This window comes from Notolepis coatsorum (genome assembly GCF_963971535.1).
Source record: "Notolepis coatsorum genome assembly, chromosome: 1".
NCBI classification, from domain to species: domain Eukaryota; kingdom Metazoa; phylum Chordata; class Actinopteri; order Aulopiformes; family Paralepididae; genus Notolepis; species Notolepis coatsorum.
Genome location: NC_140165.1, coordinates 64,135,576 through 64,160,942, shown reverse-complemented (window position 1 = coordinate 64,160,942; position 25,367 = coordinate 64,135,576). Strand labels below are relative to the sequence as shown.

The 25,367-nt window shown below is 45.9% G+C and overlaps 1 protein-coding gene across 1 annotated transcript in view; it reads right to left on the bottom strand.

The window, feature by feature from the left end:
• Positions 1-19,985: 19,985 nt before the first annotated feature.
• The window catches only part of LOC311235828 (uncharacterized protein), a gene marked incomplete at its 5' end in the record, with an annotated part of 55,793 nt that continues 50,411 nt past the window's right edge, over positions 19,986-25,367 (bottom strand). Inside the window, one exon of the mRNA XM_084323334.1 lies at positions 19,986-22,317. Coding sequence (XP_084179460.1) covers positions 21,263-22,317 — 1,055 coding nt within the window. The 3' untranslated portion in view covers positions 19,986-21,262. The remainder of the gene's footprint in view (positions 22,318-25,367) is intronic.

Genomic DNA, 25,367 nt, shown 5'->3' with positions numbered 1-25,367 from the left:
ACCACCCCAGGTGAAGCACAGGAAATGACATTGGGCCTAGGCTTCAAAACAGACTCGCTCCATTACAAATACACACCCCTGACCACGGAGCAGGGAAGGTCGACCCCTCTACCGACCACCAGACGGAGCGTATACAGAACACTCGCAAGTCAATACGACCCGCTGGGGTGTATCCTACCTTACACCAGGGCGAAAATGATTGTGCGAGAGCTGTGGGACACGGAACAGGGCTGGGACGACCCCATACCCGACCACCTAGCTTCCACCTGGAGAGAGTGGGAGAGAGAACTCAGCTCGCTCCAAAATGTGAACATACGCCGGAGCTACTTCCCATCCACAGTGCGGCTGGAGACGTGCCAGATGGACCTGCACGTCTTCAGTGACGCCTCGGAAGTGGCCTACGGCTCGGTGGCCTACTTGCGGGCCCGAGAGGAGGGAGGAGAAATACACACAGCCTTCATCCTGGCTCGCTCAAGGATAGCCCCCCGCAAGCAACAATCGATCCCGCGTCTAGAGCTCTGCGCAGCTCTGGTAGGCGCGCAACTCGCCACGTTAATCCAACGTGAACTCACCATCCCGGTGCAAAGAACAATGTTGTGGTCAGACTCCATGACCGTACTCACATGGATCCAGTCCGATTCTTGTAGATACAAGGTCTTCGTGGGAGTCAGAATCACAGAGATTCAAGACCTGGTAGGATCAGCGTGCTGGAGGTACGTGGACACGAAACAGAACCCAGCCGATGTCATCACACGGGGGATGTCCCTAGATGACCTCACACGTCACAATATCTACAGTGACGGTCCTGAGTTCCTCAAGCTCCCGGAGGAAGAGTGGCCTACCCCCACCCCTCGGGAGGCTAGTCAAGAGGAGGCAGAGATCAAGAAATCTATGTTCTGTGGGTTGACGCACATCCCAGTCCCCACTGACCCTAACATAGACGACTGCCTCACCTTTGAGAGTGCGCAGCTAAAAACATTCCTGTGGCACCACCCTGAGGTTCCCCCCACTACAGACATTGACGCATCGAACTACGCAGAGGCAGAACTCCTTCTGCTACAGCGAGCCCAAAGAGACTCGTTCCCCGACGAGCTAGACTGCCTGCAGGGAACAAAGCCAATCCCGTCAGACAGCAGACTGCTCCACTTGGCCCCCGAGCGCGACACCCATGGCCTCATCAGGGTGGGTGGTCGTCTGAGACGGGCCCCGGACTTAACGGATGACGTCAAGTTTCCTATAGTCCTCAACAGCCGACACAAGGTCACTGAGCTCATCATAAAGAAATACGACGAGGATGTGCACCACGCTGGGGCAGAGAGAGTCTTCGCCGAGATCCGACGTTGTTATTGGATACTGCAAGGAAGAGAAGCAGTACGACGCTTCCAGCGGACCTGTCTAGACTGTCGCAAGTGGCGAGCACAGCCCAGTATACCCATGATGGCCGACCTGCCTCCCTGTCGCCTCCGACTCGGCGAGAAGCCCTTTCACTCCACGGGCGTGGACTGCTTCGGCCCGCTCTACGTGAAGAAAGGAAGAGGGACAGAGAAGAGGTGGGGCATTGTATTCAAGTGCATGACCACCCGAGCAGTACACATAGAACTCCTTCCGACCATGAGTACGGACTCATTCCTCATGGCCTTCCGGAGATTCACAGCGCGAAGAGGAAAACCGTCTACGTTGTTGTCTGATCACGGGACAAACTTCAAAGGCGGAGAAAGAGAGCTGAGAGAGAGCTTCCAAGCCATGGGTCCAGAACTTAAGACCCACCTCGCTCCTTATCAGATCGACTTCCAGTTTAACCCCCCGAACGCCACTCACTTCGGGGGAACCTGGGAAAGAGAAGTACGTTCCATAAAGACAGCTCTGTACGCCGTGCTTGGGGCCCAGACCGTGGCTGAAGAAGTCCTCACAACAGTCCTCACGGAGATCGAGGGAGTATTGAACTCAAAGCCCCTCGGTTACGTCTCAAGTGATGTAGCAGATGTCGACCCAGTCACCCCCAACACTCTCTTGATGGGGCGGCTGGACCCCACGCTTCCACAGACGGTGTACAGACCTGAAGAAGCGAACGGCCGAAGAATGTGGAGGTACAGTCAAATATTGGCTGACAAGTTTTGGAACAGTTTCCTCCTCCACTACCTACTGTCTCTCCAAACCCGTCAGAAATGGGTAAAGGACAGAGACAACTTACAAGTGGACACAGTCGTTATGATCATAGACCAGTCACTACCCCGAGCTATGTGGCCGGCCGACCGCGTAAGCAAAGTGATCACTGGTGCCGACGGAAAGGTCAGAGCGGCAGAAGTTATTGTCCAGGGGCGGACCTACACCCGACCCGTGGCGAGGCTGATAGAGTTGCCGAGGCTCCCTGACTCCCCTGATGACGATCATGACCCACTGACTTTGTAGATTGCCCTACTCCCCACAACAGACATTGAGCAGTTGACTGGACTATTAATCTGTCTCCTTTAACTAATTAGGTGCGGACTAATTAGGAGGCGGCTGTTGTGAAGGGCCAGATTAAACTGAGAATCTACCTTTATTGTTTGATATACTTTGTATATTATTTATATATATACACGGAATATCCCTTTACCTGCGTTCAAACCAGAGTAATATTCGCTCTCCTTATTGGACAGCGCCCCCAGGCTCCAGCGCGCAGGCCCCCAACGGCAGGTTCAAAGACAAGTTCAGGCATGTCAGGACATGCCCGGAGACAGCGTATTGATACCAGACAAAGACTGCGGTTTGGGACTAGATATTCACTTAAGTATAAATACAGCGCAAGGTGCGCACACCAGTTCAGTTCAGTTCAGTACCTTACCCCACCTTCACCCCGAGTCAACGTGCAGTGAAGTGAGCAACCTTGCTTCTAACAGAGCGTTGAGAACCACGTGCGAATAGAATAGTAAAGTGTCAGAGTTTAATGCAGTAACGTCGAGTTCGACCTAATCTAATGTGAAGTAAATAGTCGTTCATTTATTGTATATCGTGCGGCCACAGTTCGTTCGTGTGTAGCATTACCCAGCGGTTCGTTGTGTCTTTAGCTAGTGTACTTAGCCAGGGTGTGTGGCCTAAATACGTCGCCCACACCCGAGGAGTCCTAGGCGGAGAACCGTTGGACATGTACACAGGAGAATCGGCGTCGGCGATTGCAGAACCATTACTGGTTGGATTATATTGATTTGGAACGTGGTACCCGGAGAAGAGCATCGTTGATTTCCACTATAGTTTGGGATTCAACCTCGTGAGGATTACAACTCGGGCTGGCCTCGTGGACGGAGGCTGGCTAGCTGTCATCAATGCTATCGAGCATTTGGATTACAATTATTGCTTTGCTGCTGATCAAGGGAGTTTACAAGGACCGACTCCTGTACCTGGAGTCTCTTTATTCCTCATTGAATCAGACGGAGCATCCGAACATTCCTCTACCCTCCAGGCCTTACACCCCCGGAGGGAACCCATTGTCTCCAGGCGGTACCAGTGTTGCCCTATATCAAGTTTCTTTAATAGTTGTCATACAGAAGTACAGAATACTTTCATACAAAATGCTTCTTACTGTTACGCTCCAGAGACTGTGCTAGACAAGATAGTATCAAATAACATAGTATAGCATGTAATATCCCTTTACCTGCGTTCAAACCAGAGTAATATTCGCTCTCCTTATTGGACAGCGCCCCCAGGCTCCAGCGCGCAGGCCCCCAGCGCAGGCCCCCACCTGTCGTATAGTTGCTACTATACGACAGGTGGTGTCAACTTAGACCCATCGTAGGATTCCTGCTATTCTTAGTGACTCATGCTATTGACTGACTTTACGCATATTCTTCGCCATACAAGCGCGACCCTAATTCTCATTCTGTAACCTAATGTTGCCTAATAATAATAAAATACCCTCAAATACTATTTCTTTGTCAATGCCGTGTTCTTGTGGGTGTTCACCATCTATATTTGATGTACTGTCTGGCCAGTAATTAAAGTACATAACTAGCAGTGGTTTAATCTATCACAATCTTTAATACAGTAAAAAAGCCAATATCGGGCATCCCTCATTTCTAAGCAAAGTGTGGGACGACCGTGCGTACCTGGCGCCCGGTGGTAGAATATGAATATTGCAACGCGGAAATAAGCTTCCGTGCATTAGTTTCAACACTGCCGTGTTCTGTAGTATGACCCGTAATTCATTATAGTTCATTGTAAAATAGCGACAGTAGTGTAATTATTGTCAAACCCTATAAATATAGCATTTGGAATAGGTCTTTCTTTCCGAATGAATGCAGCATGGTTTATATATAGGGTTATCGGAATACTATGGGGTGCACTGACTGGGCTCCGCGGGGGACTGTTTTCAGAGATAGCAGATAGGAATGAATGAATGAATGAGGGGCAGTCTAATTGCAGAGAGAACATAATATTAACTAGAGTCCGCTATACCCGAGACACCTCCTTCATTTGTACTGCAATTTGAGACCGAAATTGGAGCGTGGAACAAAACGCACAAATGCCATCCCCATGCACATTCAAGTCAGTCTCCACCCTCGGGTCTTTGGCCACCGGCACGGTCCATCGTGATATTGGAGATGGATCGAGCAATAGACTGTTACTGTACCACCCATGTAGCTGTCAAAGCTCCATCACAAATGCAGTTATATACTCGTACTGGCATCGCGTCCCGCTCTTAAGCCATACCGAGATATACCTCATCTCATGTACCTAGTGTACTCCATCAACGAATAAAAACCAAATACACCCAGCACCTGCCAGGCCCCGCCCTAGTGACGTACTATATAGTACTAGGCGTGGTCACCACTCACTCTTACTCTATTTTCGTTTCCATCATAGCGGATGCGTGCACCCTATGCAACTATATGAAAAGTTTAGAGAAATTGCATAATATTGAGTGCTTACCGGAGATTTGCTTACCCCTGGAATCTTCGGGGCATGTTCCAACGTCACGTCGGGTCTATTCTGATGTTTCCTCGTCTTGTGGCAGCAGATCGAGGGACAGCGTGCAAGGTTTGGCTATCGAGCCGGCTCGCACACAGGTAGGCCCTGTGTCATCAGGCATTGATGCTAGTGTTAGTAATGCTGGTTGTTTTGTTACACAACCGAGTTGTGTGTCGGCGCCAGGGGCGGGATGTTTTGGTGAACGTTCCCCTGAAGTGGATGGTTTCCAAGCGATCCTGGAGCGTGCTGCTAACACTAATGCTAACGCTAATGCTGAAATGCTGGGTCACTGTTCTAATGTTCCCCGCCGTGGGATGTTGCCGCTTTTCCCTCCTCTTAACAGGTTCATTGATGAAGGTCAGTAGGTAGCTAATGTGGGTTTTTTTGCTGAGTCCTATTTTCCCTTTTTACGGGTAAATGGGTTAACAACAGGGTGCAGGGCGGGTGTGCCGTGGCTAAGTAGCCAGGTAGCATCGATCCTGTGCCCCGGCGGGGTTGGACGGTGTCCCACCCGGAAGCCGACGCTTGAGAGCGAGTCGGCCCGGCGGGTGGCAGTATGGACTGATGAGAGCTATACTGCTGCAGGATGGAATTTAGCGGCGGCCAGTGTTGTGGCTCAGCTGACTGTTTTTCTGTCCACAGCGTCGGGTAGTGGGGCTACAGGACCAGCCGACGCTGAAAACATTTTGCATGTTTTTGGTTTTATAGAGATCTTGACTCAGTCGCAAGCTATAACTGCGGGGAGGATTAGGATGCTATCAACGCTTGTTAATAGGCATTTCTGGTTGGAGCAATCTCCTCTTGGGGAAGAAGAAAGGTTTTCTTTCCTCACGGCTCCTTTTTCCACAGAGGGACTCTTTGGTCGTTCTGCGGAGACACAGGCGGTTGTTGATCTGGGTCCCACACCGCCTCACGCTATGCAGCCAAAGGTTGGAGCAGGGCCTCGTCAGCGACTGTGGCAAGGCCCTCGACAGGCGGCCATGTTTCCCCCGCCAGTGGTACCCTGGGTGGAGAGTCAACAGGGGTCCACAAGGCCGACAGCCTTGTCGGCCGAGGGATCGGCCATGTTGGAATTACTCGGCTTGGAAGATACAAGCCGTCGTCATTCTGCCGCGAACAGCCTGCTCCCCGATCACTCCTCTCCCCGTCACCAACGGAAGAGGGGCTCTGATCGTTTTCCTTTGGCTGCGGGCCGCGAACCTTCTTTGAAGCGCATGCGGCTCCACTTTTCGCTTCTCATGGGGACAGGGGCTGACACCCAGTTGATGGCTGAGCCTGGGTCTGTCCGTGAGAATGTTGTGCTGTCACGTGGCTCCCACGCCACACGTTGTGTGATTGGTGAGCCTGGTGTTACGGCTGCCACTATTTACAGTGGTCAGCAGGGGGACTCGAGGCCTCTTCGTTTGAATGCTTAGCACGGGATACCCCGACCTCGCCTTCGCCAGGCGGGGTATCACGTTGATGCCTCCCACTCCCACGAGATCGGCAGTGGTCTGCAAAGAAGAGGCGCGCGTGATTTGGGTGGTAGCAATATCACTGCAGGGCTACGGTGTGTAGGAACCCATGGGGTCCTCACGCCTTGCATGTCTAGCTGTAGAACAACTCCTCAGCATGCGCTAGAGGGGTGTTCAGGGGGGAGCGTGTGTCAACCAGTTTGATGGCAGCTTCTCCCGTATCAAACCGGCCCTTTTTGTCGGGGTCCCCCCTTGGGTGCAACCGCCCTGTCCGCTTTGGCGGGTTCAGAGGCTACGCACAGCGGGAGGGACCGGGCCACCTATCTACTGTTCCTTGCGGCCCAGCGTCAGTTGACGGCGGGTGCTCTCTGGGATTATTATCACATATGGCGACAAGAATGCCGTTTGGAGGGGTGGATGGAGAGAATGTTGAGGCTGGGGCTTGTTTTGCAGTTCGCAAAACCCCACCCTCCGTTCTCAGGTTTGGTGCAGACCCTATTATCAGGGTCAGCAGCAGTGACAGCTCTGGCCGACGAGATCCAATCTCTGTTGGCGAAGCAGGCCGTAGTCGTGGTCCCGAGAGAGGACGCGATGTCAGGCATCTACTCCCGTTAATTTCTGGTGCCTAAAAAAACGGGAGGGGTCAGACCTATACTGGATCTGTCCGCGTTCAATCGTCTGATTGTGGCGAGACCATTCAGGATGTTGACCGTCAAACACCTGCTACTTGCTGTCAGAGTGGGAGACTGGTTCACTTCCATAGACCTGAAGGATGCGTATTTTCACATCCCGATTTTCCCTCCTCACAGGAAGTTCCTATGGTTCCTGTTTCAGGGCGTAGCGTACGAATACCAGAGGTTGCCGTTCGGCTATTCTCTGGCTCCCCGCACATTCACCAAGTGTGTAGAGACTGTGCTGGAGCCTCTACGTCGTCAGGGAATACGAATTCTATTATATCTCGACGACATTCTGCTCCTCAGCCGGTCGGAGGAGGTCGCCAGGTCTCATACCAGGCTGGTGGTGGAATTCCTCACCAAGCTGGGTTTTGCTGTGAACTGGAAGAAGTGTACGCCTCCTCCCAGTCAACAGGTGGAGTACTTGGGCTTGACATTGAGGTCAAGGCCCATGATTGTAACCCTCTCGGAGCAACAGAGGGTGTCTATCCTCCACACGCTCGGTTTCCGTCCTGGGAAGACGGTCGCGGCGCTGCAAGTGATGCGCCTGCTCGGTATGATGGCATCTGCTCACACGGTGGTCCCTCTTGGCCTCCTCTTCATGAGGAGGATACAGAGGTGGTTCTCCAGTATGAGAATAGACTCGGTGAGGGACAAATGGAAACGGTTGACAGTTCCTTTGTCGATATGGGGGGATTTCGCCCATTGGAGGAGGCCTGGTATCCTCACCAATGGGGTCCCCATGGGCAGCAGACGCTCACACGTCACGGTCTTCACCGACGCTTCCCTCACGGGTTGGGGAGGGACGTGTCGGACCAACGCAGTGGGGGGCAGCTGGACGATCCATGCTGCCCGGTCTACCCTGCACATCAATGTGTTGGAATTGAGGGCGGTCCTCCTGGTCCTCAGACGGTTCGCCCACCTGGTGGTAGGCGAGCACGTTCTGATCAGAACGGACAGTATGACGGCAGCGGCGTATATCAACAGGCAGGGTGGAACACGATCCATCCGCCTGCACCGGGCGGCGGTCGAACTCTGGCTATGGGCAGCTCTAAACAGGCTGCGCAGTCTGAGGGCGCTCCACGTCCCTGGCAAGGAGAATGTGGGCACGGATATGATGTCTCGGGGCGGTCCTCGTGCCGGCGAGTGGGAACTGCGCCACGATATATTCAGGCAGATCTGGGATCGCTTCGGGGAGCTTCAATGGATCTGTTTGCGAGCAGACAATCCCACAAGTGCCCCTTGTGGTTCTCGGTCAGTCGGGCAGATCATCCCCCCTTGGGGGTGGATGCCTTCTCGATGTTTCCATGGCCGCCTGGCCTTCTGTACGCCTTTCCCCCTATACATCTGTTGAGTCAGTTGTTGGAGCAGATACGGAGGGAGCGCAGGACCGTGATCCTGGTCGCGCCGGACCGGGGCACAGCGGTGTGGTTCCTGGTCCTGATCCAGCTACTGGTAGCCCCGCCGTGGCCTATTCCTTGGTCGGCGGGGGCCCTCTCTCAAGCACACGGGTCGCTGTTTCAGCCCCCGGTGATACGCCAACCTCTGATGGTTTGGCTGGTGAGAGGGTAAGTCTGGAGAGGATGGACCCTTCTGTGGTTGACACCATCCGGAATGCGCATGCTCCCTCCACTGTCGCGCTTTACGCGGGTAGGTGGCGTATGTTCCAAGAGTGGTGTAAGGAGGGGGGCAGGGACCCGGTGTCCTGCCCCCTGGATGCTGTCCTTATTTACGTTCAGTCTCTCCTTGATAGACTGTCGGCCTCGACGGTGAGGGTATATGCAGCGGCTATATCCTCTTATCATGAGGGATTTGAGGGTGTTGTTTTGTTCAGCCACCCTCTTGTGAGGCGTTTCCTGCTTGGCGCTCGACGCGTTAAGCCGGTAAAACGCTCTTGGCTCCGAGCTGGGATCTTCAATTGGTCCTCGGTCGGTTGTCCTTCGCCCCGTTTGAGCCTCTTGAGCAAGCGCCGTTGGAACAGCTGTCGTTCAAGACCGCGTTCTTGCTGGCCGTCACCTCCGCTAAACGCGTGGGTGAGCTTTGTGCTCTCTCGGTACGGCCAGAGTGCCTGTCTTTTCGTTCCGATTGCGGTGCCACTCTGCGGCCTAATCCTGCCTTCGTGCCTAAAAATATCCGGAGTTCTTTCCGCTCCAGGGATATTATGGTTCAGGCGTTTCATCCGCCTCCTCACGCTAGTGAGTTGGAGGCGGGCCTTCACCTGTCATGTCCGGTCCGGGCTTTGGGGGTTTACCTCAGCCGTACTCAGGGCCTCAGGGCTACCGATCAGCTCTTTGTCTGTTACGGTGGCTCTCGTGCTGGTAAGGCACTGTCGAAACAGCGCCTGTCCCATTGGTTGTGCGAGGGCATTGCCCTTTGCTACACGTTGGCCGGGCTGGCTCCCCCTGGGGGCGTCAGGGCGCACTCCACTCATGGGGTGGCGGCCTCTGCCGCTCTACTGGGTGGGGCCTCGGTGGAGGACATCTGTGCTGCGGCTTCATGGTCCTCCCCGGGTCCCTTCGTAAGGTTTTACCTCATGGACATGACCGGGGGTTCTGTCTCCCAGGCGGTTCTGAGGTCTGTGGCCTCTCCTGCTTCCCGTCCTTTGGTGGGGTAGCAGGAGTGTGTGGGTGTGGGCCACAATGTGTTGTGTCACACGTGGTTCCGCATGTGATGTGCGTTCAAGAGGTTCTAGTTCCCTCTTGTTCGCACTCGGGTGGAGTTGACTGCCGCCCCCTCTTCATTAGGAAGAGTGGGGTGACGGGACTCCCCTCCCCCCTAATGTGGGCTTACGGGTCCTCAGGGGGTGCATTTGTCGGGCCTCGCGTCCGCTCTACCCCATATCTCGGTATGGCTTAAGAGCGGGACGCAATGCCAGTACGAGTATATAACGATAGGTTATGTATATAACCTAGTTATATGAGTACTGGCTAAGCGTCCCACTCTTAGCGTGCCCTGAGTTCCCTTGGGGAAACTTTTCTTTGGAAACGATTTTCCGAGGAAGAGTGAGTGGTGACCATGCCTAGTACTATATAGTACGTCACTAGGGCGGGGCCTGGCAGGTGCTGGGTGTATTTGGTTTTTATTCGTTGATGGAGTACACTAGGTACATGAGATGAGGTATATCTCGGTATGGCTTAAGAGCGGGACGCTTAGCCAGTACTCATATAACTAGGTTATATACATAACCTATCGGTATGTGAATAGAAAGGTTCTTGTATATGCTCTCGTATTATTGTTTATATAGGCTACCTAATACCGACATCAAAATAGATTGTATGCCTCTACAAATCATATGCAGGTAGAAAATTTACAGAAAATCTGTGGCGATTTGGAATGAAATTGACGGAGAACTTTATTCCCTGGGTATTAATCGAACGAAACGAAGAAAAAGCAGTCATATTCCAGCATGGTTATTAATGACACCAATGGCAAACAGTGGTCAACTCTTTATTAGTGTTTGCGCTGCCCAGGCAGGCAGCAATGGTCATTAGGAAGTTAATAGATATCATATCCGACTGTTTCTGACATCACAGTGTAAACTGTGTCTGTCAGCCTGTCGCGTATTTCTCCCAGGCGTTCGCTCGGCTTAGTCCACTTTTCCACATTTCATGGGGGTGTTTCATTACCATATATGGTTAATTATGGGCGGTTCTATATGCAAATACGTAAAACCGTGCACGAGCACGGAGCGTAAAACAAATGGTAATTATCAACAATTATCTACTTGCAGGGACACTTGCAGGGACACGTCTACGCACGTGTGATAAATCCAGATTTTTTTTGTATGTACACACATTCTAAATTCTGTGCTTAAGAACAAAAATAGAACACTTTCTAAGAATTGATGATAAATGAGGGCCCAGGCTTATGCATGTGCTATAAGCATAAAGTATAAAGATAAGCTTTGCAAAAAAAGTATGCAGTCCTCAAGTTCAAGTAAAAGAATTGCCACTTTTCTGGGTGCATGTTAAGAGGTTAAAACAATAAAGGCATCTTTGAGTAAACTTTGAGTAGAGATTCAAGATTCAAGAGGTTTATTCATCACATACAGTACAGTACATACACAAGACATAGTGAAATGAAGGTGGCCATGCCCGCTTCGATTGTGCAAAGTATCATTAAGTATCTCAAGGCTGGGGCCAGCATGTCCTCTTTTTTGGAAATCAAAATATGGTCACCCTAGTTAAATGCCAGGTAAAAACAGAATAGAGAGACATTTTAAGAACATACTTATAGTATAGTATTTGAATATAACAGCATAGTTAAAAGTGGTTAAGGCTATTAAATACACAATTTGCTATAGGCAAAGTGGGGAGAATACTGTGATGTGAATGAGCTGCAGGGCAATGACGTCAGGAGCAGGGACTCCCTGATGATGGGATGAGACGCTGAACACTAAAAAGACAGTGGGACTCTCATGTCGGGGTGGGAGCACCTCACTACAGTGTCAGCACTCTGTTGGATGTTGGGGGGAGTGAGGACACGGTCAGTTAGGACCGCCGGCGATGAAGACAGACAGCCAGCGGCCCCCGGGTTCCTGTTAGTGCTGAGAAGGGGAGGCTTAACCTCCTGGAGCCAGACAGGGACGGGGATAGAGAGCGCTGCGCTGCATAGCTCCCATACGCAGCGAAGCCGTTTTCCCGGGGAGTTGGACGGTGTCCAAAGCTCAGACCCCGGGGAGGGTCGCGCCCGTGAGGGCGAAGTCCACTTTTACATATTGTATAGCATATTGTATTTTGTATATCACTCTTGTATTGTGGTATATTTCAGGCCTGTTGTATGTTAACTAATTGAAGGGTGGCGGGGGGAAGCAGAAAGGGAGGGGTAACTAGTACCAGGAGGTGGTCCCCTGTGTTCACGTTGGACCAGTCATGGTCGGTTGCAGAGCTGGTTGATTGTGTGCATTGTTTGATGTGCAGTGCCTCTTGTAGAGGGTGTTAGCGTGCCGTGGTTAGTGGTGTGCTCTAAGGCTAGGCTAGTAGGCTTAGCCTGAGGTGTAGTGGTTTCCTTAACTTAATGGAAGCCTTACTGTGGCTGGTTGCCCCCCATGTCTGTTACCCCCGTTCTCCCTGGTAGGAATATGAACTTTGGTTTCATTATTTATGCTAACCATCCAGATCAGATTGTTACCTTTTGTACCCCGGTTGTGCATTTGATTATTTAAGGTATTTGACAAACAGCAGCTTCCCTGCTAACTAGCAGTTTCTCCTGCTTGTGGTGTAACCCACTTTTTATTACAATATTATCCCAAATCAGCTTACTGTTTCCATTTGCTTTATTGATTATGCCAATAAAAACAGATGCCTTTGCCAGTCTCAGTTCTTTGGTCACCCTATTTCTTAGGGTTGTAAACCTATGTTCGTTGTGTTCCATGTTGGACTTAAGGACTACTTTTAGGGAATGATCTCTTTCTTTCATTGACTTTCTTATATTTTTGTTTATCCAAGGGAGGGTGCTCTTTTGGACACATTTGGATTACATTTCTTTAAGAAAGCTGTCCATTGTAGATTTGATAGTAGAGAGGAACAGGTGACTGTCAGTTTCTACATCAGTCCCTGATAGTATATCACTCCAGTCAATTCCATGTATTGCTGCTTCAAAGTGACCTTGGTCAGCCTTAGGGATTCTGAGGTAGGTCTGCTTTTTGGTGGTAGTCAGATTAAATCCATTCTTAGACAGTTTTCTAGATACAAGCGTTAAGGTCAGATAAGCCAGTGATTAAATGTAATGATTTAGTAATCCTCTCTGGCTTGTTACTAAACACTAGGTCGATTTGGGTCTTATCCTAGTTGGCCCTTTAACCCATTCTCTGCCGGGCATTGTACCCATCATTGTACCCTCTCTGCCAGCGCTATAAGTCTATGGAGATGTTCACCTTCTTTGCAGGGCTAACTTTTTTAATTGTATTGCTAAATTGACATTACTATGGCCCATTCAACATCAATTATCTATCGTTCAGGATGTAGGAACGTTTTACTTTTTCATTCACACATTCATACTAAAATACCGTCTAGAGTATAAATATGTTTTTATCGTTTTCTGCAATATTTCATAGAACGTGAGATATAGGCAGAAATGCATATATTAAATGATAAAATGCAGTTTGATAGTTTGATACCGATCAACGTTATATAAAAAATGTCAACTGTACATGGTCCTAAACGTCATGACTGGTCATCTGCGGGTGAACGGAGGGGGGGGGGGGGGGTTGTTTATAATTCAATGACCGACGTTAAATGATTCATGTAGTATGGGTGATATATTGATCAGAGCAGTTTGTATAGAAAATGGTAAAGAAAAACGCTGAAACTCACCCCAGTCTCCTTGTAGCGTTGGGCGATGAGAGTGGAGCAAAAAGATTGCTATTATGGGATGTTGATCGATGCGATCCATTTCCGGTTTGTATATTACTAATACACGTCCAAATCATGTTGATTATTGAGTTATGGCAAAGATTCATATCGACGGTGTCTGTATTGAGCCCCGGGACAATAAGCGAGTGGCCGGACGAAAATAGGGGACGGACCGAGCACTTCCGGGCACTTCCGGTTTGGCAACTCGTCGATCGGCCACGAGGTGGCGGTATTGAAGCGTTGCAGAGTTGTGATGGCCCAGACAGCATCACCCAAGACTCCGTGGGTGAAATATGAATACCATGACGAAAATATGAAATATTGATCTCAAAAACGCCTTACGGAGTTATTGGCAGACAACGCATGGCGGAGAAACCCGCCTTAACACGTGAATGGCGGAGAATGGGTTAATCATCTGAACAAAATCCAATTTTTTAGGGCTTTTCTACCACGTTTATCTTCCCAGTTTATGTTGAAATCTCCCATCAAAAGTACTTCTTTATCAAAGTTGCACTCTCTAAGTATGGTGTTCAGCTGGTCAGAAAATATAGCTTTGGAGTCTGGTGGTCGGTACCGCCCTAGGAGGGTAAAGGACATTTGGGGAGACTCTAATTCCTTATCTGAAAAGTGGATCTGGGTACAGTGGATATTATCTTTAACATAAAACATCACACTTCCCCATCTCCCTTCAGGTCTCTCTAAATATATTATAGCCAGGTACAGTCAGAGCAGCAGCTGGGGAGTTATCATGAAGCCAGGTTTCAGAGATAAATAAATAATCCAAATGTGATTCTAAGAGTAGTTGTTTAATCTGTTAACTTTTAGGGGTGATGCGTATGTTTAGGTGTCCCCCTGGAAGGCCTCTAGGCTTGGCATGGGGGTCCAAGACCACTCTAGCATGATTAACAATCTAAACCTTTTTAGTTTTTTAATTGCTTCTTCAGATTGACAAAATATAATAAAAAACAACCTGGACATCCTGAAAAAATTGGTCCCAGCTTTTATTTGTGAAAATGTCTCAGAAACCCCTCTTTATCATCAATGTATAGATACACCATAAACTCTCTTAACGCCCCATATCTCTAGTTTCAGAGTAAAGGTTCATGAAGTCAGTTTATAAATATATATCTCCATTACATGAAGGTGGAGGTAGATGTGACCTAAATAACTATGGACCAAACTGTCCTGTCTAGCAAGAATCCTGGAATCATAAGTAAATAATAGGGCTGTCACTAACAACTATTTTGTTATCGATTAATCAGTTGATTATTTTATCGATTAATCTAAACCATTAATTGAATCAACAACAATTGATTATATTTGCAATTGAATATTTCAAAATGTTGAATGAGTATCCTAATCCTTTTTAGCTTTAGATTTAAAAAAAACAGAGCCTGAGAGATTTTTACCTGACATAAATAGCTTTTTCGTATATTTCCATGAATTATTATGTATTGTGTGTTATCTCTCCACTCCACGCTATAGTAGTGCTTGTGCCAGCACAGGAGATACAATTAAAATGTATTTTCTATATATAGGCTATATACATATTTAAATCAATATCTCCCTTTTGAATAAAATAGGCTCAGGAATCAGGATTGAGCTAATTAGCCTAATCCAGGTAAAAAAGAGTAGCCTATAGTAAATGTATGCACACATACACATGAGAGGGAGAATAGCTTATAGCAGACTGCCTTAATGATTTTACAATATTTTTGCTAATGAAGTGAAATATATATCAACTATCAAGTTCGTTTTTATAGTGTACATTTTGGCTACTTCATTGATCATCATCATTGAACGTACAGAGAGAAAGAGAGCCCCCCCCCCCCTTTCCTCACTATTAGAACTCCATGAAACTGATTTAATGTGTGCCTGTGAGCTAGCTTAGCTTAGTTAGCAGCTAACGTTAATTAAGGTTTTTAACGGTTTTTAACAGGGATACAGGACTGGCGAGGATATAAAGCATTTTAGACGCATTTATTGGACCCGTTGCTCGCAGAGTTTACATAGAAACAGCGCGAGTCGCAAGAGGAGTTATCACAGGCTGTAGAACGCAGTGGGTATCAGGCTCAGCCCCTCCCTTCCAGCTGGAGTGTAACACGGAAATGATCAAATGTGACTGTCGAGTCCTGGCTGCGTCATTGCTAAGGCCTCTACATGCTACAGCAAATTCAAAGCAACTTCAACACAACATCGGCGCGATTTCAGCGCGCTTGTTGCAGACAGTCTTGTAGACTGTGTTGCGAGGACGTTGCGTACCTGTCTCCAAAATCTAATCTAAAGACCCGTTGCGTTGGTATTGCGTAGCAGTGATTGGTTGGTAGTGAATGGGGGCGGGGCTGTCTGTCACTTCTAGTGTTTTCCTGGCTCGAGACCAAAAGAAAACTTTCTGACAGGAGCTCGAGACCAAAAGAAAACTTTCTGACAGGAGCTCGATAGCTAGTGTATTGTTTCATTACACTTGTTTAATTGTTTGTTTAAAATGAATCAAATGCAGGAACGTATTGCAGAGGAGGTCCGAAAGTACCAACATTTATATAATAGCGGGTCTAAAGACTACAAGGATAGCATTATGACGATGAATCCGTGGAAGGAGATTGGGGAAACAATGGGGATGGACTGGGTTGATGTGGCGATATAACTATATTACACTATATACAAGAACACAAGCGAAAACAAACATAAACAGGGCTATTATTATACTAACGATGTATGGTTGAGAAGGGAAATCCGTTTGTAATTGCTAGAGTGCGCACCTTCGGCTGCCCAAAGTATTCAGGCGGGCTGGGCGCGCTCGAGCCGCACATCCGGGGTACATTTTGTTGCATCATAGGCTGCGCGTTGATTTTGCAGAAGCATAAAGGTAATGTGTCTGCAACACCGTTGCTTTGTCGATGTTGTGTTGAAGTTGCTTTGAAGTTTCTGTAGCATGCAGAGGCCCCAAACGGTGCATGCTTCCACGTTCCCGTTTTGCGCTCTGATTGGCCACTGATGTTTCTGGTCGCACCAATCGTGTGACGGCAAGTTCTTTCCCCGGTTAAGCTTAGGCACTCTTTCAAAGTTGGTTAAGGTTAGAGTTTGTCTTAGAGCATGGCGATAGAACGGTTAGGGTTTGCTGCTGGTCGAGGCGGAAATGGGCGCGTCATGCGATTGGGCGCACATGTCACACGACCAGAAACGTCAGTGGCCAATCAGATTAGCAAAACGCATGAACCGTTTGGGTAAAGCATAGACTCTATGGCTCTATGCAGAATCACAAATAGTGGTTTAAGAGAAGTTAATTCATCACAGCCCTAGTAAATAATCAACCTAAAGCATTTCTCTGAGGATGGGTCGGTTATCTTTCTTTTATTTAATTGTTTAACCGTTTGTTAAAAAAAACAGGGGAAAAAGGAAACGCTGTTTTTGATAATTTATATATTTCCAATAAAATATCTTGAGATTTCAGTTCTGTTCGATTTTTAGAACTGTGGCTGTTATTAAATGTTGATTCAATGTAATTTCTCACTCAAACGACCCTTCTGACCAGAATTCAAGGTTGAACCGTTTTAATATATTTTCCTAAAATAATTACCTGATTTTAGATGATACTTCTCTACTGGATTCTACTTTTGCTTCATGTATTTTTGGTCTTGACTTTTTACCTGGAGCAATATTTTCAACTGAATGTACATGTTTGACCTTGTAAGGGCTTGTTTATAAAAATAAAAAAGGAGAAAAAGTTATTGGATTTATTTCTGTGCAACTCATCAGGGTAAATAAACAATGACAATGGAGTTTTGATTCTCACATTTTACAATTTAGTCATTTAGCTGAGGCTTTTATCCATAGCGACTTAGATTGTGAACAGCATGTCACCAGGAGGTACATCTGTGGCAGCTAAGGGTCAGTGGCATTGTTCATCAAATAATATCAAGCTTGAGTGTTACACTGTGACTGAGTGCATAATAGTATAAACATATTAGCAAGATAGATAGACTATTTTATTTCTTTATTATTTCAGATATTTGAATGTGTTTCTAGTCAACGGCAGAGGATTTTCAAAAAAGATTATCATTGTTGCACTCAGAAGATGAAGCCTTTCATACAAAGTATAGGTTAAAATGTAATATCTCATTTTAATACTTCCGAGTTAGTTACTTCTAAGACATCAATTCACACCTTCCACTTATCTTGACCCTTACAACTCATCCATATTATTAGCTAATCATTATAATGAGAATGTTTTAAAGTTGGGATAAATTCACCTTTTAATTCAAGATGTAGATTTTATTTAAAATATTGTACAAGTTCTGTCATGAAAAGGTTTTACTGGGGCGGTCAGGTGGCGTAACAGAGATTGTGTTCGTCACCAAACCCCGGAGCAGCTGAATTCGCCTGTTAGAATCCAGCTCACAGCTCCGGGGTTAACTTGTCACCAGCTTGGCTGGCCGTTCACACTAATACAATTGGCAGTATTAGAGGGTGGGAGAAGCTGGCGGGTGGGTCCGGGTCGTTGTAAACAGCGACTCCTACAGTTCGGTCGGGGCGCCTGCTAAGCGCGGATAGGACCTGAGTGGGATAGTGTGATCCTTCCACACGCTACGCCCTCTCAATGAGAATCCACGCTGCCAGGTGAAAAGAAGCGGTTGATTGGCTGGACGTGTGTCGGAGGAAGCACATGGTAGCCTCCACTCTCCCAGACCGACTGTGGGGGGTAAGTGCGCAGCGACCAGGAAGGGGATTGGGAATTGGCATAACGACTAACATTGGGATGGGAGAAAATCGGAGGAAAATGGAGGGGGAAAAAGATAAAAAAAAATTTTTTACTATGCAACCTAATGCCAAGTAAATGTGAATGGATGTTCTATCATCAGAAAGTAAACAATTTGTTTAGATTTTAATTGATTGAATTGAAAGTTAATTGATTGCAACCCTGGAATGTTTTGATAGTTTCATCAATACTACAGCCATTACTCGTCAATATAAACACAATGACAAAATAGTTACTTGTGCCAAAGGTTGCTCTGCAATTCCCATGAACCCACAAGCAGTTAGATGGTAGAAAAGCCAAATAGAAAAAGGCAATACATGGAACATTACTCTAAAATAAACACTTTTTGTGAAAGTAAAAAAAACATGTCCAACTAGGAATTTGATTAGATATTTTATTTTATTACGGATCCCCATTAGCTGGTGCCATAGCAACCAGCTAGTCTTCCTGGGGTCCACACAAAAAGAAAATAAATACAAAAACAATTATTATTGCAATTTTTCTTTATTAAAAGTCAGTACTCGACACAATGCATAATGAAACAAAAAATTAAGATGGCTAAAATTACATGCAAGCACAGAAACAGAAAACAAAACAAAATACTTTACAGTGTTAAATACAATTTAAGATTCTTTTAAAAGGTGAATCTACTAGGTTTTGAGGCAGGATATTCCAAAGAGTTAATGCTCTAAAAATTAAATATCTCCTTAAAGCGTTGGTTTTTGGACCTGACAAATCAAGCTGCCCACTACTGGAACCTCTAGTGTAATGCTCATGCACAGTATTACTAAAAACAATCTGTTTATGTATAAAAACAGGAGTTTTACTGCTCATGACCAACTTGAACAGCACAAGTATATTAAAAGACAATCAACGTTAAGCCAAGAGGCGGGCATGCATACTGCTCACATTAGACCTTAGTGAGCAGCCCAGTACCAACCGTGCTGCCCTGTTCTGGACCACCTGGAGCTTCCTGAGGTCACCACTGGCAGCAATGACCACATCGCAGAGCAATAGTCAAGATGACATAAAACTAAACTTTGCACTATCTGACATAAAAGGGGACGGGCAACAAAAGAAGCACATTTCCTGGAAATACCAATTGCTCTTCCGATTTTCAAAACAATATAATTAATATGCTGAGACCAAGACAGAGTGCAATCCAGCATCACTCCAAGGAGTTTAGTACTTTCAACTTGTTGAACTGCCGAATTATACAAGTTTAAATGAAGCTTTGGATTTGAAGATAACCTGTGCCTTGTACATTTAGTCTTGGAGATATTAAGGACAAGTCTATTACATACTACCCACTACCCAGTCATGCACAACTTTAAGTTCTCTGCTCAAAACTTCATTAAGTACAATGCATGATGGTGCAGCGTAATACAATGTCGAATCTAGGGCTGCCGCGTTATAGATTTTTTCCTTACCGCACAAATTTGCGAAATATTTCCTACCGCCGCGGTTACCACAAAAAATATATATAAAACAAATTTTTTAATGCATTTAAAAAAAAAATTGGTAGTCTACTCTTTATAGCATATAGCCTGCCTCTAGTCTAAATGTCTATCTTTAGAGGATGACTTTGCAGCATGAATATTGTTTGGAATTCAGCAAGCACGCATTCGTTATTGAAAGTGAAACACGGATTCGAAGTCTCCCCTCTGGTCGTGCGCCGTTCACTCTGTGTCGCGGGCAGCGGTGGTAGCGCCCGGCGGTTACCCCCCCCCCCCCCCCCCCCCGACCCTTTCTTCTTCTTATTATTATTATAAAGTTACTACTTATGATTAACAAAGGCATTCGATGTGTGCTCTATTATGATGTGTGTAGTGTTCTGATAACGACTATTGGTGAAGCGATGTCGAGATTCATTTGGTTTGGCAGCGGGAGCTAGATTTGCGAGAAGCATGCAACTGCAGAGCTGCAGAGCTGACAGTTGTGCGCGCACAGTGCAATACTCCAATTCAGCCATTGGCAATTCAGCTGTTGGGTGGGTAGCGGTGCTGAGCGGTCCCCAGACCGGACCTGAGAGCGCTGCTGGCTCTGCGGCTCTGCAGTTGCATACTATTTGTATGTTCTTCATTGGGAGGCGGAGATATAATAGTCATCACGCAACGTTTATATTTCACGATAATGTTGCTGTCTCTCTCTGCCAAATTTCTCAGTTCTTCGCTTGATATAATACAAATGTCCAATATAACGGAATTCGTTAGCTCATAAAAATGTGATTATAACACACTGCTGTATTTAATGTCGGGCCGACTGCCGCACATTGCTTTGGTTGAGAGTATTATTATAAAAAACAGCGGTGATGCGGTATTCAGCTAAACTCTGCGGTGGGCGTGATGTAACAGCGATACCGCGGTAATGCGGTAACCGCGGCAGCTCTAGTCGAATCATCTGCATAAAGAACTGTTGTAGCACATTTGGTAGCCCAAGATAGGTCATTAGTAAATACAGAGAAGAGCAAAGGTCCTAGGCAACTTCCTTGCCAACTAGGAATGTTGACAATTAGTTCAATACATCACTAGTGTCCAGTCCACATCAAAATATAAGTCCATACCAGAAGCAGTTTTCCCCTCCAGTGTGTACACCACATGTTTGTTAACTAGCTTGGCTTTTGGCTGGTCACCCCATACTGAGGTCAGAAAGTTCCTATGATCACAGTTTTTAAAACACTAGAACAATGTGTGTTCACTCTTATACCAATGACATATTGTCCCAGGAACATCCACACTGTCTGTCTCACTCCTCAGAGCGACAGAAACACAACTGTTGTTGTCAATGAAAACTGTGTCTATGCTATTACTGATTCGCTCTCACAGAGGCTTCTGTGCAGGTCAAAAGCTCTTGGTAGTAGTTTTTCATTTCAAAACAACAGTAAAATATTACTACCACTATTATTCTTATGATTGTTGATCATAAGCTGTAATGGCGTACTGAAGTGTTTTCCACACCGGTCACAATAGTAGAGCTTCTTTCCTGTGTGAATGCTGTTGTGTATTATCAGTTCGGGTGATTTTAAACTTAAATGGTACATATCTTTCACGTCAGGTTTTCCCCACAGTGGTATAGTTTCTCTCATGTGTGAATTCTCTTGTGTGATTTAAGACTAGAGGGGCAACGATAGCTTTGTCCACACTGGTCGCAGACGTAGGGTTTCTCTCCTGTGTGAATTGTCTGGTGTAATTTCAGATCATGTTGACGACTAAAGCTCTTCCCACACTGGTCACAAGAGTAGGGTTTCTCTCCTGTGTGAATTCTCTGGTGTCTTTTCATATGATGCTGTTGACTAAAGCTCTTCTCACACTGGTCACAGGAGTAGGGCTTCCATCCTGTGTGGATTATCTGGTGTATTTGCAGATTCTTCGGTCCACTAAAGCTCTTCCCACACTGGTCACAGGAGTAGGGTTTCTCTCCTGTGTGAATTCTCTGGTGACTTTGCAGATTGCTCCGATGACTAAAGCTCTTCCCACACTGGTCACATAAGTAGGGCTTCCATCCTGTGTGAATTATCTGGTGTGATTGCAGATTACTCAGTTGCCTGAAGCTCTTCCCACACTCGTCGCAGAAGTAGAGCTTCTCTCCTGTGTGAATTATCTGGTGTGTTTGCAGATTATCCAGTCGACTAAAGCTCTTCCCACACTGGTCACAGGAGTAGGGCCTTTCTCCTGTGTGAATTCTCTGGTGTTTTTGCAGATTATCCAGTCGACTAAAGCTCTTCCCACACTGGTCACAGGAGTAGGGCTTTTCTCCTGTGTGAATTCTCTGGTGCGTTTGCAGATTCTGTTGATGACTAAAGCTCTTCCCACACTCGTCACAGGAGTAGGGTTTCTCTCCTGTGTGAATTCTCTGATGACTGTTCAGATCATAACGATGACTAAAGCTCTTCCCACACTGGTCACATGAGTAGGGCTTCTCTCCTGTGTGAATTCTCTGGTGTGTTTGCAGAATACTCGGTTGACTAAAGCTCTTCCCACACTGGTCACAGGCGTAGGGCTTCTTTCCTGTGTGAATGCGTTGGTGTTTATTGAGATTCATCTTTGAACTGAAGCTTTTTCCACACTGGTCACAGCAGAGACCTTTCCTTTCATCCAAGCCTCTTGGTTTCTTCCCACTCCTGCCAGGACAGCTATCTGGATGGAGATAGTGACGGAGAAGAGTGTCAGAGGAAGGAGAGAAAGATAATTGGTGATTTTATTCAGCTTTAGTTTCTATGCAAGAGGTTTATAATAGTATGTATCTGGGTTTTATAGTTTACGAACACAGTGTAGTCCAGAGTAGTCTACAGTTCTAGACTTAAACCACTTTGTTTCAAGCACCAGTTAGCAGGGGAGGAAATTAGGCCCTTTTACTCGCCAAATGTGAGTATTATTTATGTTTGGCGAGTGATTCATGAAGAGCACTCGCCACACTGGCGAGTAGTAAACAAAACAAAAAAAATCTTTCTGCAATCTGCTGATTCGCTCACTGGCACAAGCCGAACTCTGACTCCCCCCTTATGATTCCTCCCATTTGCGCCTCATAATAATCCATAACCAATGAACATCATCGTTGCGCTCTAAGCTCCTCCAATGAACACTTGTTTTCTAGAAGATGCCGCCCATCTAGGGGAAGTGGACAGACCACTGCGTGCGGACCTACAGACTCCTGTCACCGGCTTGACAACGTAGACAAACTTAGACAAAAACACATCAGTGGATGAAAATATTTTTTTGTTATGCCTAGCCCCTTTCGTGACTGCGATATGCAGTCACTGGCTCCCACGTTACTAGCCATGTTAATGTGCACATCAAGCACTGGTTAAAGACGAGCAGTGGGTCCAAAATATCAGATATAAATTTCAAAGGTACTCACCGTTGCATTAGGGTTTCACACACACACACGGCGGGGTTTGAAAGCTTGGCGTTGCTAATAAACATTTAAAAAAAAAATTATAAACAAGTAAAAAAATTCCTGAGCTAGCCTTGGCTAAAATGGCTGCTTCCGCATTTTCACGCAGGAGCGCTGTGATTGCTGGGCGCACCAGGCACGTGACAAAGCAGCCAGCAATCACAGCGCTCCTGCGTGAAAATGCAGAAGCATCCATTTTAGCCAAGGCTAGCTCAGTGATTTTTTTTACTAGTTTATAAAAAATATTTTAAATGTTTATTAGCAACGGCAAGCTTTTTTTTCTTCTTTTTTTAACTTACGTTTTTATTTTCATTTTTTACAACATACATAGACAATACATTTCAGCATACAAAACTATAAAGACTCAACAAGAAATTAAAATAAAACAGATATACAAAAATGTGACGTTGATGCCGACAAGTCGGCAGACTGGAATGTCAGATTTTTTTTTTAAATTTGTTGTTGTTATCTTCCGTTTTATTTATATAATTACAGTTTGAGTGTTGAAGAACATATTTAGTATAACAGCGAACAGCTATAATATCTCTAATAGTAACAATTATCTGTTTAAAAAAAGGCTGTTTTAGACAAGTTTGAGTCCTCCTAGACAGAGGTGAAGTTATTTTGCATGTGAAAGCTGCGTCGGGAGTTTCCCCTGCATGCTTCTCGAGTTTCCGGCTACACGGCACGCCCACAACAACACAGTCTCCACATGGCTTTTGTTTAGATTGTGTTGCAACAGTAACTGGGCTTTTCAATGGAATCAACCATGCGATCAGTTGAAAATATGTCTGGTTTAACGGTGGAGAGTGACATCGCACAAGAAATCCGAAAGATACAAACTTTTGATGATACCAGAAACGACTCGAAAGATCCGGGAAAGTAAAAGTCTTATACGCGTGGCTTCACGGACAACATACAGATCCATGACATCATCGTCCAACGTTCAGCTTTATTATGGGTATGTGGTGTATTATTATTTTATATGTTTTGTGTGTGGTACAGTGTCGCATTTAACCACAATCGGATGGTGGTTAAACGGCATTCAAGCGCGTCAACAACAGCTTGTCACAGCATTGCAAAGCCAGAGTGCAGAGTGCTTTGGTCGACTAGCCTTCTACAGAACAAGTCAATGAATGAATCACGCTAGAAATACATAACGCCTACAATGCTGGCTATGTGTGTGTGTGTGTGTGTGTGTGTGTGTGTGTGTGTGTGTGTGTGTGTATTCAGTAGGGATGGGTACCGAATTCGGTACTTTTGAGGTACCGAACCGAAACACGTCGGTACTACCGAGTATCGAATCAAGTGAGAAACCGAAAATAAAATTGTAATTTTTTTTTTTTTTTTTTTTTTATTTAATTTTTTTTAACTTTTTTCTTTTCATGTCAACGTTCACACGCACAATAAATGCTTACCTAGGATTTGACTTGATTCAACAACAAAGCAGTCGGAGCAATGACAAGCCGGAAATTGTAGTTATTTGAAGTTTGGATTTCTTTTTTTACGACTGAGGTAGGTAAATTAAATTTCTTGAGACTAAAGTATCGAAAAAAGGTACCGTTGGGTGCCGGTATCGATTCACAGGTACCGGTACCGGTATCGGTTCAAATGTGAAAGGTACCCATCCCTAGTATTCAGTAGGAAGATATCTGGCTCCGTTATTCGCCTAGCTAACTGGCACATCCGCTTCCATTCATTGTGATAAGCTAGGCCTAACAAAATTAATAGTTGGTTTCAGGTTGGTTGTCAGTTTGGCCATGGGTAGGTAGGGAATTTATTTTATTTAATTTTTTTATTTTATTCTTTCCCACGTACTATGGATAGGGAATTTCTTTATTTAATTAAAATGTTCACAACAACATGGATGCATGTACTCTGCCAGCATGTTTAATATCCATAATACTAAATGTTTGACTAAGATTTCTATTAAACTTTATTCTAAAAAAAAAAAAAAAAAAAAAAAAAAAAAAAAATTATATAATTTTTTTTAAAAACTCATAAAATATATTGGGTCGCACCTAAATCGGCAGGGTCGGTCGGCAACCTGAAACCAACTATTAATTTTGTTAGGCCCTAATAACAATGGATAAATCAGCCAGATAGCTACAAGCAGACAGCATCTATCTATCAGCTGGTGAAGTTGACTAGTAGAACAGACAGAATCTATCTATCAGCTGGTGAAGTTGACTAGTAGAAGAGACAGCATCTATCTATCAGCTGGTGAAGTTGACTAGTAGAGCAGACAGCATCTATCTATCAGCTGGTGAAGTTGACTAGTAGAACAGACAGA